Source organism: Poecile atricapillus, chromosome 18 (genome assembly GCF_030490865.1).
Source record: "Poecile atricapillus isolate bPoeAtr1 chromosome 18, bPoeAtr1.hap1, whole genome shotgun sequence".
NCBI classification, from domain to species: domain Eukaryota; kingdom Metazoa; phylum Chordata; class Aves; order Passeriformes; family Paridae; genus Poecile; species Poecile atricapillus.
The window spans coordinates 764757-785291 of NC_081266.1; the positions used below are offsets into that span (position 1 = coordinate 764757).

A 20535-nucleotide genomic window follows, 5' to 3' on the forward strand; every position below is an offset into this window, starting at 1 on the left:
GATCATAGAATGGTTTACATTGGAACAGCTTCCAAAAGTTCATGTTTTGGGAGGAGAGGGGAGGTGTTGAGGAGGGTGTTCAGGGTTTGTTGGATGCATGCTGGGAGTGGACATCTTCCACCAGACCAGGCTGCTTGAGCCCCATCCAACCTCATGTTAAACCCTTCCAGGAATGGGGCAGCTACAACTTCCCTGGGCAACCTCTGCCAGGGCCTCATTACCCTCACAGGGAAGAATTTCTTCTTAATATCCAATCCAAAGTTACTCTCTTGTCAGTTTGAAGCCATTTCCCCTTGTCCTATCACTCCAGGCCCTTGTAAATAGTTTCTCTTCAGGCACTGGAAGGTCACCATGAGGTCACCCCAAAGCCTTCTCTTCCCAGGCTGAACAATCCTAATTCTCCCTGCCTTTCCTCACAGCAGAGGTGCCTCCTCTGGACTCACTCCAGCAGCTCCACATCCTTCCTGTGCTGGATGCAGCTCTGCAGGTCAGGTCTCAGCAGAGTGGGGCAGGATTGTCCCTTTGGATGCAGCCTGGGATACAATTTTCACCCAGGATACAGATGAAATTATAACACACTATACAAAAAATATTCCTCTGAGGAGAATGGGATGTAGTAACATCCTCACTACACCCATCTTACACATGTCCTTAATGCACATATATATTAAGACAGTGGATTTTATAAAGAGATTTATTGTGCAAGAATGATTTTTCATGCTCATTTACAATGAAATAATTAATTTTAACAAATAATCATGCCATTGCTTAATTTCAACACTAAACAGAATATTTACATTCAAGTTTACAACTTTGTTCAAGTTCCATGTACAATATTGTCAGAATTAAGCAAGAATGCATCTTCAAATCAAAGTTGGTGTTCTTTTGGTTGTTTTTTTACAATAGAGTATCACCTTTCAGACTTTTATTGGAAATGACAAATTTCCTGTCTTTGCAGTACCCTTATTTCCCAGCTACAGCACTGGAAAAGAACAAAAAAATCCCAAAGAAAACCCCAAACACAAAAGCAACCTGCAGGAACCAGTGTCACACACACATCAATCTCCAGTTAGCCAGGCATTTAAACAGAAAGGAGGCTGCAGAATAACCTCTGCACAACTGAGTTTTGAGGGACTGTTTATGTTGTCCTTGAAACAGATCCTGCCTTAAGAAAATGAACCTCAGGACAATTCTTTCACAAAGTCTTAAATAACAAAAAGACCTGCTTTGTGAATACTGAAGTGAACATCTTCTAATAGCACCAGACACACCCTGGAACTTTTTGTTGTGTTCTGGGTTTTTTTTTGTCCCACCACAGAGATGCTCAGGATCACAGCATTGTGGTCTGTCAGCTTTTAAAAAACAATTAAAAAAACCAAAAAACACCCCCAAATATAAAAACAACAACAAAACAAGAAAAAAATACTTTTAATGTGCAGAAATTCAAACTCTAACTTTTTGGTACTGCTTTTTCCTCTTCACACTCTATGGTGGAAAGGAATTTCAGAGTCCAGCCTATGTTTTCTTGGCCTGCACACAAATCTCTCCTTTCTTCCTCAAAGACTTCCAACAGAGGCACCTCCCTCCCACCCTGACCCAAGCTGAGTATCAGCCCAGACAACACTCAAACTCAGAAATGCTTCTGAATGACAACTTATGATGGTCCCACTGAACAGCTCAAAAAAGCAACAGAATTTTTCCTTCTTTCCACAGTTCCATGTGATGCCTGCTACTGTAATCCATGATCTCCTATCAGTGCTTCACCTGCTGCCTGGGTTCACAGAGGCCAGGAATAGCAACAGAAGAACCAGAGCACACCTGCCAGTTCACTGCTCTGACTTATGTAAGTTATATGACAACAAAAAAAGAGTGATTGTCTTGGATTTTGGCTGTGAATGTCATGGAGAAATACTGACTTTGAAGATGCAAACCTGAACAGTCCCACATTTTAAATAATCTTTACATTTTGCAGAGACTACTTCACTTGTTCTGCCTTCATGTTGTAACGTCTCCTGCAGAACTTGCAGGCTGAGGAGCAGCTGTAGAAGGCTGCACTGGCAGCATTTCCAGCTCAGATTCACGGACAAAGATGACAGCATCACCACTGACATTTATCAAACACTGAGCCTGGAAAAAAAAAGACAATACACAGTTACCAAACATTAAACAATAATATATTTTTTGTTTACTTATATCTGCTAAATATAACTACACAGAAAAATCAACAGAGATTGGGAGAAAGACAAATTATTAGAATTTATTAGTGAGGCAACCTGTGCTATATTTTCTTTTCTATCCGCTCACTTATGTGCTACCAAACGTGCAGATGGATTCTTGGAAGACCACCACAGATGAAATATCTGGATATCTGTACTAGCTTTTATTACTGTTTTGAACATATTTAATTTATTGAATATTCTGTTATTGTCTTTACAAATTAAGGTTTGTCTTTTCATGTACAAAATGTAGCATTTTACATCAGCAACTCCAGGTATTTCTACATGGAGTTAGGCTGAAAATCCTACATTGCAACATCATAAATACCAAGTAAGTTCTGCACTACTGTGCAACTGTTTCCTGCAATTTACTTCATTCTAGCAAGCTTGGTTCTTTTATCCATCTGGGTATTTATGAATCATCCTCATAACTTTGTGTTAATACAGTAACACTCTTGGATTCTTCAAACATTATCCCAAGATATCAAGAAATGTTGTGCAGGTTTGGTTCTACAGTACTGGTGGTTTTTAAAGACATAAAATGCATATCTGTATCATACTAACCACAAGAGCATTTGTTATTTCACATCCTAATGTACCTGATTTTTGTTTGGGTTCTCCATGAAAACACACTGCTTCATGATGTATGACACAACTGCATTCCCTCCCAGAGCTGCAACATGAGCTCTCACCATGGCAAACACTTCAGCAATAAAAGCATGGAGGAAACCACTGACACCACCCTCCTGGAATGGAAAAAACACACATTATAAATTATATTACATCTAGCTACAAGATGCTGAGTACTTCTCTTACATATTTATCAGCTGAATAATTTAGTGAATCCTAATCTCCATTTAAGTGTGGAGAACTTCAAACCCATTCACTGTGTAATGGGTCACAGTTATAAATCAGAGAGAGACCATTTACAGGGGCCTGGAGTGACAGGACAAGATGGAATAGCTTCAGACTAACAGGACAGATGGGATATTGGGAAGAAATTTTTCCCTGTGACAGTGGTGAGGCCCTGGCCCTGAACTGTGGCTGCCCCTGGATCCCTGGAGAGTCAAAGGCCAGGCTGGATGGGGCTTGGAGCACCCTGGGGTAGTGGAAGGTGTCCCTGCCCATGGCAAGGAGGTGGAACAAGAGGGTCTTTAAGGTCCCTTCCAACCCAAACCATTCTATGGTTGTATAAAATTCTTGGAAATTCCCAGTAAGGAGTGACCATTACCTTTGATCACTGCAACTTCATGTACGTTAATGACTGTCATTAGCTCTCAACACTCACTAAAGAAATCATCCCTCAAAATAAAAACTAAGCAAAGAGTAAAGAAGAGACCTAAGCTATTCGAGCTATTCATTTTTTTTACTTTCCCCCTTGAAGCACAAAGGAACTCCTAGCCATCTCATTTCATTCATTTTTTTTAACTTGATGGAGCATTTTTACTTTGGTGCAAAACTGAAGAATTTAAACAGATGTCAAAGGAGAAGGAAAGCAACCAAGTATGGATTTTCCTAAAAAGTCCTTATGAAAGAATATGAACAACTACGTTGTGGGGAAAAATCTGTGCACACAAAACAGGCAACCAGTCAAAGAAATAAAAATCCACAGAAAATGCTGAGAAAAGAAACTGATCAAAACAGAGCTCACTGTTGGTTCAAAACACATATAAAATTTCAAAATTCAAGTGAAAGGCAAGACCACTAGACTTCCCACATGACTCTGTGTGTGTGTGTGTGTGTGTGTGTGTGCCACTGGGAAAAATGGAAGAGGCAGGTAGATGAAGAGACTGAGCTAAGCTGAATTTCTAAGGGCTTTGCTCATTCCTAAAAGTATGTTCCCTGAACAGACTCATAAAGGCATTAAAAAAACATATCTTGGACGAAAATTTACAAACAAAAGGGACAGGTATAATTTTATCAAATCCAGCATAAAGCCATAATGAAGTCAACTGCAGCAAGAAATCAAAATGCAATACAAGTTCATAATTCTCATGGAATTTTGATTTTGTCCAAGTCTTTTAAAGGTACAGCAACTGATGGGGAAAACAGTATGTATTATAAAACTAACACAACATTGGATGACAACAGGTAACCAAACTATTGTAAACACCCCGCTATAAACAGCAAAGCCTAAGAACAATGGATTAATCTGACTTGAAATTATCATTAATTTTTTATTCTGGTATATACTTCAGCACTACCACAAGCAAAACATAAAGCAATGTAAACAAAAATGCTGGTCATTACTTTCTTGTAGGACCTAAACCACATTGCTGGAGTTGGAGATAATGACTGTTCTGACTCCATTACAACTCAAGGCAATCCTATAGTAAGAGTAGTTTGTGACTCAGCCTGGGTAGCTGAAATGAATTTGCTCCCCTAGGTGCTGGAAAGAGCACAGCACCCCAGGGACTGTGCAACATTCCAGCTTCATGAAGGAACTGAATCAAACACTTGAGTGACCTATCCTTGTTGAGATCTGCTATCACAGATACCAGAGCTTATCAGCTATTGAGAATTTGTACCTACAGAATCTGCACTTAGTACAGGAATGTCTTGTAACCACTTCCCTGCTGACATACTTTTGAAAACACTGTCCTTTTCCTTGGATTTCTCAAGTTAAAAGGGAAAGTTAAAAGTAATTTGCAAGATCCAAACAAAATGTTTGTCTGATCCAAGTTTCTCTAGAGAGCTCACAGCCTATTTTGAGGAAGCCTGATCATTTTTATTAACATCTACCCTGTAATTTTAGCAATGTGTAATTAGGAGAAAACAGCAAGCTCTTCAGACAAACCAGGCAAGAGGTACACTCTATTTCTGTGGCCAAAAGCAAAGATACAGCTACTTCCTAAAAGGACAGGAAAATTATAAGGAACATGGCTTGCATTTTGACATGATGTAGTGGTTAGACACATGCTCAGAGGATTATTTGTTTTCCCAATGCAGGCTGGAGATCAGGGTTTGAACATCACCTCTAAGCTCCTTGTGTGGTCATCGACTCATGGTTTAATTTTTGATGCTCATCACACAAAGATTTGTTACAGAGAATGCACAGAATGTAATGTTAAAAATTAGCATAGTCTATGATATGGGCAATGTTATATTAACCAAATAATTTTAAAATCCAAATACACTGTGAAACTTCATCACTGAGCTTGCTAAACCAGGGAAGAATAGATGACTTGCTTTTTTCTTTAGCATTGAATTTGGGTTCAAATGATCCCAACTTCTACCACTGTTGGTCAAAGACATTTTTTCCATATATTTCTGTTTAAGAACTCACTGTTTTAGTGTTTTGTCTAATTCAATGGCAATGGTAATTGTTAACTAACCCCTTCCTAGCAGTGCCAAACACAAACCAGCTTTGTGTACACCTTCCCACAAATGACACAAATTCTACTCCCTGGCTGTGCCACACCTCAACTCTAACCTCTGATTTTTACAATTAACAAAAAGTTATTCCGACACAAAATGAATCCCTGCCACACAGCTCACCTCACGCAAAGAAGTGGTTTCTCGTATAAAAAACATGTTGATTATGCCAAGATATTTGGTTATTTTCGCCCCAGGGAGAAAGGAAAGAGGTGTCATCTTAACAACTGAGACAGTGGAATTGGTGCATGATGGGACAGAACGGTGCCGTAAGTATCCCTCAGCCAATGGACTTGCTTTTTCAAGGGAAGTAGCTGAAAAATGGAAAAAAATAAGAGAAAATAACTACCAAGATCCACCACTGTTCCTCAAAACATAAAAACTCTTCGTTATGGTTTTCCAAATAGCTTGGTGACAACATTCAGCTGCCTGTGATGCTCAGCCATATACGTGAGAAAGGAAATCATCATGCAAAGCATGCAAAAGGAGACAAGAAGCTGAAATGGCTTTTATTTGAAAGAGTGGCATTCCTGCAAAAGGAAAACATTGAGGCGAGCAGCTGCACATACAACCATCAGTTATAATGTGAAGGTAAAGAAAAAAGTGCCAACATTTTGAAACATGTATTCTGCTGGAAGAACAAATTATAGGAAGTGTGAAAGTTGTTGTGTTTCCCCAGTGCAGCATTTTCCATTAAAACAGGTATTAATCTCTGGTAATTTAAGCAAGATAGTCAGACCTGCGGCCAAAGAACTACTGAAAACCAACTCACCACTTGCTAATTTAGTGACCACTGCCTTGACTGTCCCCTTGGTGATTGCTTCCTCTTTCTCACCCCCAATTTTCCAAGATCATACATACACCTACATCCATGCAGTGGATGTTATACAATTAGTAGGCGTACACATGTATGGAGAACTAATTACATCAAGACTTTCTTTTGCTTTTTATGCTACTGGTTCATCATCCCTAGGTGAGGTTACAGAGCAATGTCAGCAGTTTTCACATTCAGGAATCCATTCTACACGTGATCTGCAGTGCTACTGCTGGGCAGGGCACTCCACTAAGTCACCACTGGGAAATCAGAGATATGTCTCAGATTATCAGAACGTGGTAGAAACAGCCGCCTACTTGTCTTAATTGATCCGCGCCTTATGGTCTGAGCTTTCAGTTTAATGAGCTCTATCCAGCTGTTGCATCTGTCTGCAAAGGAACTGTAATCAACTGCCGTTGCTGGAAACACAGACAAAAAAACAAAAGAAAAAAAAACAGAAAAAAAATATATGGATGATGTCTCTTGCTCATCTCAATGCTCCTTTTTGAGGAAGCAATGATTTGTGTCTGAGAGAGAACAACCATCCGTTTGCAGGTCTGTTTAAAAGGAAAAGTTACAGGACAGGTCTGGACTTGTCCAAACCAAAGTACCGATTTCTGGTGATGTCCCAGCTCTGAACCAACTGCCTGAGTGGGACTTCAGCACTGAAAAAACATGCAAATACAGTAATTAAGGACTTATGCTAGATTAGTTTTTTTTTAAATCTCAATTAAGGTTGTAAGTTATGGCTTTTTAAACTTTATTTAAGCCTTTTTTAATTTTCATTTTCATTGGTTTTTTTTTTTCCTTACAAACAGCTGCTGATCAGGATTTAAACTTCTCAACTGTCTTTATCAATAACTAACCTACAGACAGGAAAAAAAAAAAAGCTTTGGTGATGAGGGTAAGAGTCACAAACTGAAACAACACCTCTGTTTTAAACAAAAATTAATCATTCTTACAGAACAGTCTTCCTTGCCCCAACATCCTCCCTCCAACACCCCTCCCATTATGATTACAATAAGAAATAAGAGTTGTTTCTGCTATGACTTTTGGTATTAGTTGCAGGGGTGTTTGCACATCTTTAAAAAAAAAAGGGGTGGGGTTTTGCAAACACCGTTTCTTCATTATCCTGAAGAAACGGGAGGAACACATGCTAACTTCAAACTAACAGGCAAAACAGTCTCTTCCCAAGGACTCATTTTCTGTCAGATAAAAAGTTATATCAATGGACCTGACAGAAAGGTTGTAATTATTAATAAACCTAACTTCTATAATGAAAAATCATATCAAAATATTAGGATATCATTAAGCCACACCAGAGCATGCATTCTCAGTTAAGTAGTAAACACTTCCTGGATTAAGGCACATCCAAAAAGAGTATACCAATATCCCAAGAATGCTCATTCTGTTCTGGCAGATGGCTAGGTTAAGGAAACTCACCTCTCTGAGCAGCAGGAATACCTGTGTGGGAACTTGCACCCTCCAGGACTTCTAATAAAACAAAATTAATTCCATTCAGATAATCTGTTAAGCAGAGTTAGGTAGTACAACAGCTTCCAAGAAAGATGGGAGTGAGTATTTACAAGGGCTTGGAGTGACAGGACAAGGGGGAATGGCTTCGAACTGACAGGATGTTTAGATTAGATATTAGGAAGGAATTCTTCCCTGTGAGGATGGAGACTGCCCAGGGAAGTTGTGGCTGCCCCATCCCTGGAAGTCTTCAAGGCCAGGTGAGATGGGCTCAGAGCACCCTGATCCAGTGGAAGATGTCCCTGCCCAGAGCAGAGGGCTGGAATGAGACGATCTTTAAGGTCCCTTCCAACCCAAATTACTCCAGAATTCTCTGACCCTTATAAAAGATTTCAGAGTCAAGTACGAAAAAGCTCCACCCTCTATATAGTATACTGTGTACTTTGATAACAGAGTTAGTACAAATAATTCACTTTACTAAATCTACCTTGCAATTTTAATATGTTTATTTATTAAAGGTCACTACTGTACAATTTTTAAATATTTTTAAAACAGCCATCCTACAGAAAAGTAAAAATATATTAAATAACCTGTTAAGTATATCTAAGTACAATGAAATTGTGAAGAAATGACAGATGGAATAATTTTCTGGCTGAACTGCTCTGTCTACAGCATGATATGGAATGTGGAGAACATCAGGAAAAGGGGTACACAGGAACAGGCTGCCCTCCACTTTTCACTGCCCGGCACACAAGGGAGCACAGTCCAGTAATGAGTACAGAGACATCAGCAGAAATTTCTGGATAGCTTCTCTTTTTGAAAATGAAAAATGTAGCAAATTAAAAGTTAAGCATTAAAAAAAAATAAAAATCATTAAGAATCTTTTTCTGGCCTCTGAAAATACAAGTGTGGTAGACACCCTTCTTCACACAATTGATGTAATGGCAAAAAAGGGAGTTCAAACATTTACACTAATTCCCAGATATTTAATTTCTTCTCAGTAACCATTTTGGTAGATAATCCAACAAGGGAGAAGGAATTAAAGACAGCTGATTTCAATGAATTGAATTTTTAATGCTGTCATAGAAGAACTGTGACAACGATTCTTGGAATGCAGCTCTATCTCAGGTAAAACACAGCAGCTACAATGTGCTGCACTGTACAGATTATTTACTATACAAGTTTAGGCTCCTTTTACTTAAAGGAAATTTGCATGCAACCAGTATTTGGTAGATAAAGTACTTCACATCATGAAAACAATGATATTAATTATGTGAGGCTGAGAAAACATGGAGGTATGGGCCATTTACAGTGTGTGACAAACCTAATTATGTCAAATGACACCCAACACCCAGTGGTTTGCAGCACCTTCAATATTCTAAATGCAAAGACAGGAAATACAGACAGAATGATCAGCCAAGCCATCTTCTGCAACTCTCAAAAAACCTGACAACAGGAGTAAATATACCCATTATGCTGAGGCAGCAAAGCACATTTAAAGCCTGTGAAAGTACGGATATTTTAAAGCCTCTACAACTATGAAAGAGCAGAATTCAAAATCCATAAAAAACAACACTTTAACATTCTTCCCCTTAACTGACCTTTAGATGGAGAGAATGACTGAGAAGAAAGGGGATCAGAGCAAAGTTCCAAGGGAAATTGGAGCTGTTCTTCATTGTCCGTAGATGCTTCAACAAAGAAAACATGGCCAACTGATAATTAACCCCCAAAATAAGATTTGCCAGTAATTACAAGCAGAGTCAATTTAGTCAGGTCTGACTTGAACAGGTATTTTCAGCATGTGCATAAAGTAATGCAATTCTGCAGTAACAGGTGTGTGACAACAAATCCAGCTGCAACATTGAACAGAACTTTTGTTCCATTGAAAAGGATTTGAAGTATTTAGGAAAAAAATGAAATCCATTCATGCATTTTTATTTTGATTCTGCAGTTGGATCCAAGTCAGCTATTATAATAAAATTAGCAATCATTTCACATGAAAGAAAACTGTTATTACTGAAGAAGTCAGATATAACTTAAGTTTTAGAAACACATGGCTCTGTTCTACTATCTAATTCCATTCTGAAGAACTGACTATCCTCAGAGTTCTGTCTGAATTCTCACTTCCAGACAGCACACATACATTTCTAGCTTAAGATGGTACTTCATTAGCAAGGTGACATATGCAGAACACAGTAGTCTCTTCCATTCCCTTAACTGCTTCACTGAGTTCCAAAACTATTACTGACCTGCTTAAGGATTTTCATAAGGTTAGGGCTTTTTAAAAGTATTATGAATAATTTACTTTCTGCCTTCTTAAAGTATGGTCAAAATTTCTACTTATAAGAACAAGTATTTTCTGATGATTTACACCACATGTTCCAAAATACAACAGAAATGTCATCATCTGTTACACCAACCTTTTAGAAAAAAATAATCAAAGTAGTATCATAAAAAGAGTAAGAAAGTACTATAAATTTGTTGATTATGTAAAATAAGTACCTAGTACTTATTGGCCAACTGATAAGTAAGTCATCCTTCTGGAGGTCAAGTACATGAAGTCTAAAACACCTCTATGTGTTGAAAGTACCTCCCTGAAAAACATGTAGATTTGAACTTGATGATCTTTTTGGGTTCCTTTCAACTCAGAATATTCTGCAGTCTGTGATCTGAATACGTAACTGAAATTAAAATCCAGACTCATTAGGCACTGGGGATAAAAAAGGAAAGATGCCTCACAATAGTTACCTCTTTGCTGTGATTTTTCTGGAGGTGCTTTGTTGGATTGTAGTGCTTGGTGTTTGTCATATGTAATGGCAACAGCTGTGACTGCAATCTGCAAATCAGAAATATTTGGCATATAAGGTAAGTTGATCTCTTGTGCAATCTGAAAAATAATTTTGCAAACAAGCAGTTCTCTGCATAGAAACATAATAGGGGAAAAAAATTCTAAGAATTCACCAGACATAGCAGTAAATCAAATCCTATCCCAGTTTACCCTGAGCAGCAAATATTAACTAGGGCCATGCCTATGTGCTGGAAGTTAAAAACAGCAATTCACTTACCTGAACTAATTCATCCTCTGGCAGAGCAACTGTGAAGTTTACATGGCAAAGACAGCAGGGAACCATAGACCGGAGTTTAAAATACAAACTCTGTTGAAGACAGGATATTATTTTGTGTTACTCAGAAAAAAAAAAAGTGTGGTTTATAATTAAGGATCAAAACTTTTGTAATAGTAGAAGTCATCTAACGATATTAATTTTTTCTTGAAGAATTACATGTGTGAAAAGTCAGGACAGAATGCAATTTACCGTGGAGCTGTCTTTCTATTTCTGGAGTATACTGCCAGTCAAAGATTGACTCCTGCAGATTCCAAAAGCTTTGGAAATCCCTAATATACTAAAAAAGGGCTGAACCTATCTTTGCAAAAACTCACAAACTAATTACGGACACTTTGCAGCCTATTTTCAAAATTATGAGGCACATGTTATTTTCAGCATAGCTGAATTTTACTTGGCTTCCATTTGAACACTTAAAAAAGTATTTGAAATAAGATCCTTACCTTCAACAGATTCTCACAGAGATCATTAAAGTTCTTATTGAGTGTTTGATTTGTTGGGTTAATGTTGCTTAATCTGGACACTCTAACTGCTGTGAACATCTGAATTAAGAGACAAACATGGGGTTTTTTTTGTCAACATATGCCAATATATTTTATCTAGTGTCTTAAATTCAAATTTACAAAGAAGTAGAACAATGTAAAATATGTTAGCATACATGTTAACTAAATAACAAAATATGTTAGCTAAGCAACACAGTCAGTAATCTGTTTCCTTTAAGGGGCTTCAAACCCAGCCAAACCTTTCAAAAAGCCAGAACAAAACCTTTAAGTTCATATTTACTGTAATTTCTTTTGTATGTCTGTACTAGGTTATTTGTTACATAACAGCATTAAAAAACTAACAAAAAAAAAGGTTCTCATACCTTACTGTTCTTAGCAAAATACTACTTTTATTTTGGTCATAAGGCTGTCCTTTGAATTTATCTTTCAAAGTATGTATTTAAATTACATCAGCATATTTCAATACAATTTAGCAAAAAGTTTCAATTTTGAATAATCTTACTTGAATTTCTGGTGTCCAGTTGTTTATACCAGGCATAATTTCTGTGTTGCAACTGTAAAAACCTGTGAAGAAAATATTTGGGAAAAAAAATCTATTTTATACACTCCAATATAAAAATACTTGTAAAGGAAACATATGTGACAACGTTTTCCAAGTATTTTCCCTCATGTGGTTTTGCATATTGAATAATACACCAGAAATGAGATCAACATTCAAAAAACAAATACATAATTCTTGTAGGAGGGGCAAACACCCCAAATCCACAACTGCTCCACCTATTTCTATTAGATAAACTGTGCACAAATTAGGAATTTCTTTAAAAAGGTGTGATAGGAAAAGCTAAAAAGCCAACCTTTAATAGAGATCACAGAAGGCTGTATAGGAACTACCATAGTGACTGAATGCAAATTAAAAACAGAAGTATAATGACTAAATGGCAGAGTAAAATAAGTTATTAACAGCAAATCAGTGATTCTGAAAGCCTGAATATACAGTTAAATAAGCAGAAATGAGGCCAGTCTGGTAGGGCCTATATAAAAACACAAAATGAGCTAGAAAAGAAATTGTGTAGCAGCTCGCAGAGGGTATAAATATTAATAGACTGTCTTTGAGAACATCAAAAGCAGATATTCTGCTGGAAAATCAAATAAGATTTGGAAAGAATATGCAGAAATAGTAACATGAGAGCAGAAAACATGCTTTTCTTTTTACAGCAGTGTAGTAGAGCTTTCCACAACAGCAGAAAACCAGTCCCTTGTTTATTTGTCTTGAACAAGTGTCTGAAGGAGATATTGAACAAAAAGACAAATGAAAAAGAAAGATTCTTATAAACCACAGAATAGACAAAAGATCAAACAGCTAATTGACACTGAACTCTTAACTCACTCCACTACCAGAGAAGAGCATTCTTTAAACTTCAAGTACTAAGGTGCTAATGTGGCTGGTCCTAATAATTTCCTTAGTACAGGTAATTACTGATTACTCTATTACTGATCCATAGCAACTTTTCCAGAAAAGGGAGCTCATGCAAGAAAGGAGCAGATGGAAAAACAAGACTGCAGATGGGCTGATATCAAGTTCCTAAGGAACACTCACTGCTCACAGGCTCTCAACAAGCACACAGAAAAAAGCACCTGACTTAAACCATCTACTTTGGACATCAGGAAGCATTTAGAAAGTTCCTTCACCAAGGTCTCTTTTAAAAAACTAAGAATGAAGCATCATCAAATGAAACACAAATATAAGACTAGGAAAAGAGAGAAAAATACTTCATTTTCACAGTGAAGACATCTGTAATTTCGGATTTTGTGCTTCAAACACATTAATAACTTACATGCAGAAGAGGATAAAGTAAGATGATTGCTGATGGCCTTAATTTAGGGCAACAAAATCAACTGCAGCAGAACTGGATAATCAGTGAGGAATAAGAGATTTGGTGATAGTAATGGATAACTACAAGGATAGTTCTGGGCTTGACATGACTCAAAATTATTAACACTGATATCAGTTATTAGGAAGGAAACTAAGACTTTCTCAGAATAAACACAGGGAAATTCACTATGACAAGAGGAAGGACAAGAACAAATCAAATATCCAGAGCAGTTTCTATATAATGGACAACTATATTTGCCTCTAATCTAAATCCAACAGTTCTGATGGGGAAGTTATGACATATCTATACAATAATAAATAGCATAAAGACAGCTGATACCAGGCAATAATTAGTTCTCTATTCTACTTTCATTAACCTGGAACCTATAAATTGGTAATTCGGTCTAAAAATCTTCAGAAACAGTAATATTGTCAGTTCTCTTGGAACTTTTAAAATAATTTTAAATAAAACTAGTCATATTTTGTCATTTTGCAGCCTACAATATAAATTAGAAAAATATGGTTGTAACTATACCAGAAGGTGGCGGAACATCTGTCAGTAAAGAATGTACATCTTCCATTGCATCTGTGTCATCAATCTGCAAAAAGGGAATAATTGAGAAAATCATGTTGCTGTGCCAGTAAAAAGTTTCAGAAAGAAATAAAATAACCTCTATTCCATTCAACCTTTAACACTCTTATTTTAGATCAGACTGAGAGCCCTGCTACCTTCTATAAATACTTCTGCTGTGTCTTTACACCCATCCTATCTTATTGAGCAGCAAGAAATCCAAATTTACCTCCAAGTCCCAACCTTTTCTTATCAAGTGTTTTAGAAATGGTTTATAATTTAACTCCAGTATTGAAGTGTTTTGTCAAGTAATGTGTCTCCTTCTCACTCACCATGCAAAAGGGTGTCTTTATTTTTTCCTTCAAGAAAACAACCCAAAAATTAAACAAAACCAACCCAGGTATCTTTACCTCTCATAACTGCCTTCTCAGCCTCTTTAAGCATATCCTCATCACAAGGGAATTTTTATTACTTTTTCTTACATAGCTGCAGCGACCAATAATTTTACTCTTGAAAGCTTAGTCAGCAGTTTAACTAAATCTTCTGGAATATTGTTTCTGATATGCAATTAATCATCAACCAAATGTCCAATTTCTCAAATAAAATAGTAATAAATGACTGCACAGATAGAAAGTATTTTTTTTCTATAAATGCCTTACAAAATCCTCAATTTTTTACGAAGGTATTCAATCTTTTTTGTAAAAGCACCAACCAATCTAAATTTATTATTCCAAACTCTCCTAAGCTGTTATTTTTTCACCCTCCTTTCATACCTGTTTTCAAACAAACTGCTGTTATAGTGCTCCCTCATTCTTCCTATCTACAGCCCTTCTTCCAGATTATTTTCTCTGAAGATGGTGATTTGTGAAGATTAACAAAGCCTTAAATGTACCTTAGGCTGCAATTAGAGGCTGTATTTTGAAGTGTTTTTTAGTCAGTGATAGGTATTTGTACTACCTGTATCTACAGGATAATCAAAACTCCTTTAACACTTGCTGGAGTATTAAAGACTTCAAAATGGACAATGTTCAATCACATCCTTGAATTTTAGATAACAGAGAGGTAAAAGAAATCTACGTCCTTTATTTATCTGTAGGTGTTGTTCTTTCTAGTTGCAGCTGTAGAAAGAACTGGAAGGTATTGTCAGAAGCTGTGAATTCTTAAATTGTGAAAAGCAACAGCTGAAATTCAGAGAAGCTCCTTTTATGTGCTCTCTTGGCACAATCAGTTTTTTGAATGCTTTGAATTCTGGAAACTAATAACTCTGAATGTTCAACTACAAAGGTAAGAGCTTTGAGACAGGAAGAAAATACAATCTTATTTGCTAAATAGAAAGTGTGACAACACAGAATCTCAGTGTTTATAAAAGTAGAATTTAAGTTTATGATTAGTCTGATCTGCTGCTTGAAGCAAACAGAAGGACTTTTCTTAACAGCTCTTAATTATTGTTCTAGAGATGGCTCCATATCCATGAACAGCAGGGCAATGTTTCTTCAGGTAGCCTGTAGACAGAGCTGTGCTTTAAGCAAAGAGAGTAACAAAAAGAGAGACAAAGCAAAATCTAGTACTTCTATTGATACAAAAGGGAAAAAGTACACAATTTAGGAACTATTCTTGAAGACTAGGAAGATTTTTTTTTTTTTTTTAAATATATATTTCAGGAGAAGAAAAGTATGAACATAAGTAGTGAAAATATTTATCACCTCCAAGACAAAAGCATCTTTCTTCCCATGTGAAAGGTCAAGCTCTGTAACTTCATCAGAGCTTTCTGACTGAGATCTCAATAGCCTGGAACGTTGTCTTGGCTCTGGAATGGGAGACCCGATACTTTCTTCAGGTAACTCCTAAAAGGAATGTAAGAACAGATGTCCTGCCCAGCTTAAAAATAATTCAACTCTGCACAATATGTTAACAATTCTAAGAATCATATCATTCTGAACATTATACTACTGAGAAATACATCTAAATAATACCAAACTGATTTGTCTATGTGGCTAAAGAGATCTGAAAATTCCAGCAGCTTTCCAAAATACAGTGAAAAAAGTCCATATCTCTATTCATAAATTTAGATTTTGAATGACTCAGTAAGAAAAAATAGATACCTAGTGTACATATTTGAATCAGAATATTTTATTTTCAATAAAAGCTTTACTTACTGGAGGATTAATCTCATAAAGTTCCTTGTTTTTTGCTATTGTATCATTTATTTTCTTTTGCATATGGGATATGTGCTGCTCATAGGTGCCATCATTTGGAGTCTTCCCAGCAATCTGAATACCTCCAGGTGTTGGCAAAGCTGCTAAATACACACCTGTTGCAGACTTTTAAAAGTCACGAAGAAAAAGACAAGTATATAAGCATGAATTCCTAATATTTTCATATAAAGCTTTCCATAATGCTTATGCTAAAACTGCATTTTAACATGAAAATTACAGCAGTATCTGTTGCAAATAAATAAATAAACAGATCTCTCGCATCTGTTCATTTATGAAAAATCTTCATTATTCTTTTAAAAAAACTCCTTTTCATTTTTCATGGTGGAACCCTTAAACTTGCCTAAAAATTCCAAACAAACTAAAAATTAAAGACTCTGCCGCAGTGTGTTTTGCATAAGTAAATAGTTTCTTACAGTTTTAGAAGATCTAAAATTTGGACAAACCATTTACAGAATCAGTGAGGTTGTGACAATCCTTTTTCTATTTACAGGAAACAAATAATGAAAGACAAAAGAAGATGTCAACCAGAATTACCCAAGCACCCTCTGATGCCGGAAGAAGCAGAGTATTTCACTATTCTAACCTAGCATGGAAGAATGGGGTTAGAAAATATTGTTAATGAACATTTCTTGACTTTCTCAAATCTATCATTTATTTTTTCAGTTCCATCAAAGAAGAGGAAACAGACCTTCCCCTTGTTGCCAAATAACCAAAAGATTTACTGACAGACTTAACTGACCTTATTTCTCAGTTATGGAACTTAATTCAATTTGAAGAACAGGGATCTCTTTGACAGGAATACCATAATTTTTCTACAATTTGTGCCATTAAACTGTTCAAAGTTTCTTTTACATTCATCCACTTTCTAATCATCTTGTCTTCTACCATTTTCAAGAGATTTGAATCTTCTTCTGCTGGTTATGAAAGACAAGTCTGTCCTGATTTTACAAAAATTAAGATACCTTGCTCTTAAAATGATGTTTTAATAGTCTGGTCACTCTGAATCCCACAACACTTGCATGTCTTCCTGAAAAAATACTGTAAGAAAGCAAAAGAATCCCAGGATTCCAACTGTACTTACTGCCAAGCCCATCAGCATATTTTCCCCCACCGTGATCTGAATTCTCAGCCCAAAGAGGGCATTCATCCCTCTCAGCTTCAGTTTGTTCATCAGTTGTGTGTGCACTTCATACTCCATGAATGGCAAGAGGTTACTGATAGAGGTTGCATTTGCTTCAGCCTGAGCTTTCTTCTTCAGACGGCACAATCTGGCAACACAAATCAGCACAGACAGAGCTTTAACAAATTTGTGAAGATTTGAAAGGCATCTTGAATTTTTTTTCCTCACTGTATAACCTAATACAACTTCTTTTCCAACTCTTCTAGATTGCTGCAACAGTAAAATAAAATGCCAGTTCTTCACAAGGACTCCTTGAGACAGTGTCATCTGAAAACTTTTATTTTCAGCTTTTCTTCTAATAAGAACCTCAAAGCAAACATCTATTTCTCTTGCTGCAAGCCTCAAATATTTCAGGCACAAGTACACAAAATTACTACTGTAGTTTCTAGTGCTAGAACTTTTAAAATTCCTATTAATACAGTTATCCAAGACACACATTGGAAGGTAGAAAAAAAAAACCCAAAACAAACCAAACCCAAGTGCCCTCACAGCTAAAGCATTAACCATATTTATCTGAAAAGAATAAAACAAAGAGCATAGCAATCCCACCTCTGACTATACATACGTCATCTTCCACTCTTTGGGTTTAGTCCAACAAGCTGGAATTCAAAGCCCACACCAGTGCAATGATATCTCCAGAGAGAAATTTTATTCAAAAACACATGCCAATTGTATGTTTTATAATATAAGGTTTGATGACACATCAGATTTCAGCAACAGGAATTCTTTCAAAGAGCTACAAAACTTTACTAGACTAAGGAAGTATTTTGGCAGATACCTGGCTTGAATAAGACATCCCTTTCCAACAACTATTGCCTCTACAGGAAGGTCAATTGTGGTGAAAAGGACATCAGGAACTTTCTGCTTCCTGCAGTTGTAACAGTAAGTGAGGTGAGCAGGAAATGGCATGTTCAATTCATCATATGGGATATGGCAAAATCCACAACCTGGTGGTGAAGCTTCTTCAATCCTAAAAATACATTATGGAGAGAATACTTAAAACACCTGTATCTTGTTAACCATGATCAGTAAGTGCACATGTCTATAAAAACCTACAGAGACCTACTTAAACCATACACTGCAACTAAACTCTGCTCTGTTACACCAATGTGACAAGTATTACAATATTCAAATTAGAAGAAGAAAAGGTTGCACACTACTTGCCCAAATGCTATCAATAAAACTTGCATTGAAATTTCTTATGCAGGGATTGAGAAAAAGGATGTTCAGTGACCAACAATTCATATAAAGCTGTAACATTACTGAACTGGCTTTAAGCAGTGTAACTTCTAAATATAATCCATGACACAACAGTTGTACAACGAATTCACTGTACCAAACACTCCAAAAAAATCTCTTTTACACTCATTGTGTCCAAAATCCCGTAATAGTGGAATACAAACAACAAACCAATCACCCTTCTGAGAAGCAGCACAACATATATTAAGATTGTGAGAAGAAGAGCAAGATTATTTCCTAAGATAAGGTATCAGTTAAAACTCATAATTTCTTAGAGCATAAAGGCTCTCCCCCATGAACAATACCCAGGAATGACCACGATAAAAATATGAACAGGGAAAGCACAGGCCAACTGCATCACTGCAAATTTATTCTGTTTCATAAACAAATCTTCTCAGTGATTTTGAAGGGGTCATTAAGCAAATCTGACAGATTTGGAACATTAGTTACCGTAAGACTGTGGCAAATATATTTTGTGTTGAGCATGAGCTTTGTCTGTTTACCTGTTTTACCTCCCTCTGGCATCTCTAATCTATGCCAACACTCTTAGTAACACCAAAATACATAGTTTGATAAAAGTGCTATTTTCTTTATATTATGAACATGATATTTCTTTCTCTCCACCATATAGTGACTACAAAAACAAGTATTTTACTTGTGGCTACAGTTTTTAAAACTTTATCTACCCTAGAAGACAATAGTCTTCTGCTAAAGTAAAAGAATAAGAAACAATACTATGTTGATTGGTTTATTATGGAAAAAGCGATACAAGTGCTGAAGTGTAATAAATACCCTTGCTTATAACTATAATAACCCCTTAAAATATTTGATTACCATCTTGATGAATACATAGTAAATTATCAATATGTATTAATTAATCTGTATATTCTCCAAAAATAACTTTGTGGCAATACTTATTCTTCAAATTTTATTCACAAGAGCAGAAACAAAGGGAAACTTCATGTTTGGCCTTCAGTTTCATGATTTTGTTCATCAACTTCAATAAGCACATACCTATTTTGGAAAAATCTGCCATCATATTTGTTCTATAACCAAGCTATTTTATCTCCCACACATAAAGAGTATTTAATGGAACATATATACACATATTACAGACAAAGCCACTTTTGGCCTATATAAGTTATCAAACAACTGACATTTTTTATTGTGTGATAAAAAAAAAATGAGAGAAGAGACCTGAGGAGCAGCGAAGGAAAAAACTGAGTTATGATCTGTGTTAGTAGTCAAACGTGTTACCTTATTGAGACTGTTAGAAATAAAAACAGAGTATCTAATTTGGTGCAGAGCTCCATTACTCCTGTGGTGGTTGTTGTTAGTGAAAAGCAGTAAAGTGGTTGGTCCCGCATCCTGCACTGTAACACTGTAACCTACCCTAATAGAGAAGAACTATCTTGGCTCTGAGGAAAAAAATCAACCTCTCCCTTCTCTGACCCTATGGAAAAGAAGCCAGGCTGCCAAGACAACCTTTGTTCCAAACAGCCTTCCATGGTGCCATCCTGAAGGAACCTAGGGTTCAGTACAGCTGCTGTGCCAGATGCAGACAAAATACAGACCTCTTCACTATAAGAGAAAAGAATAACAACAGAGTGAATTCCTACTACTTAGTGGTGCTTTTATATAAAATTAACAGATTAAAAGGCTAGCACAAGTCTCAGTGAAGTTCAAAATCACCACTAATTTTGTGCACTTGTGCAATTTTATCCATTAAAACTCAGAAACAATCCTCTTCTGATATTTAAACCATAACCACTGCACAAGTACAAGATGAAGAAAGATTGAACAGAAAGACTTAAGAGTTTTGTCTCATGTTACAAATAATGTAAGAACAGAAAGGCTAACCAGGTTTAAATGTGGTTTTCAGTTCTACGGTTAACAATGCAAAGAAATACAGCAAACCAACCAAATATTAAAAAAACAAAAACAAAAAACAAG

The 20535-nt window shown here is 36.4% G+C and overlaps 1 protein-coding gene across 11 annotated transcripts in view; it reads right to left on the reverse strand.

Moving 5' to 3' along the window:
- Nucleotides 1-681: 681 nt before the first annotated feature.
- The window catches only part of C2CD5 (C2 calcium dependent domain containing 5), a 57353-nt gene continuing 37499 nt past the window's right edge, over nt 682-20535 (reverse strand). For 4 of the 11 annotated variants that reach the window (XM_058852922.1, XM_058852918.1, XM_058852927.1 and 1 more), the window contains 16 exons: nt 20068-20163; nt 18122-18313; nt 17245-17431; nt 16104-16268; nt 15651-15791; nt 13912-13975; nt 12006-12067; nt 11444-11542; nt 10944-11033; nt 10627-10714; nt 9480-9566; nt 7849-7899; nt 6723-6824; nt 5715-5905; nt 2816-2962; nt 682-2127 (listed from right to left, as the gene is read on the reverse strand). In XM_058852922.1, coding sequence (XP_058708905.1) covers nt 1996-2127; nt 2816-2962; nt 5715-5905; nt 6723-6824; nt 7849-7899; nt 9480-9566; nt 10627-10714; nt 10944-11033; nt 11444-11542; nt 12006-12067; nt 13912-13975; nt 15651-15791; nt 16104-16268; nt 17245-17431; nt 18122-18313; nt 20068-20163 — 1894 coding nt within the window. In that variant the 3' untranslated portion in view covers nt 682-1995. Of the gene's footprint in view, nt 2128-2815; nt 2963-5714; nt 5906-6722; nt 6825-7848; nt 7900-9479; nt 9567-10626; nt 10715-10943; nt 11034-11443; nt 11543-12005; nt 12068-13911; nt 13976-15650; nt 15792-16103; nt 16269-17244; nt 17432-18121; nt 18314-19974; nt 20164-20535 lie in introns of all 11 variants that reach the window. The other 7 variants (XM_058852921.1, XM_058852916.1, XM_058852924.1 and 4 more) reach the window with 5 other exon arrangements.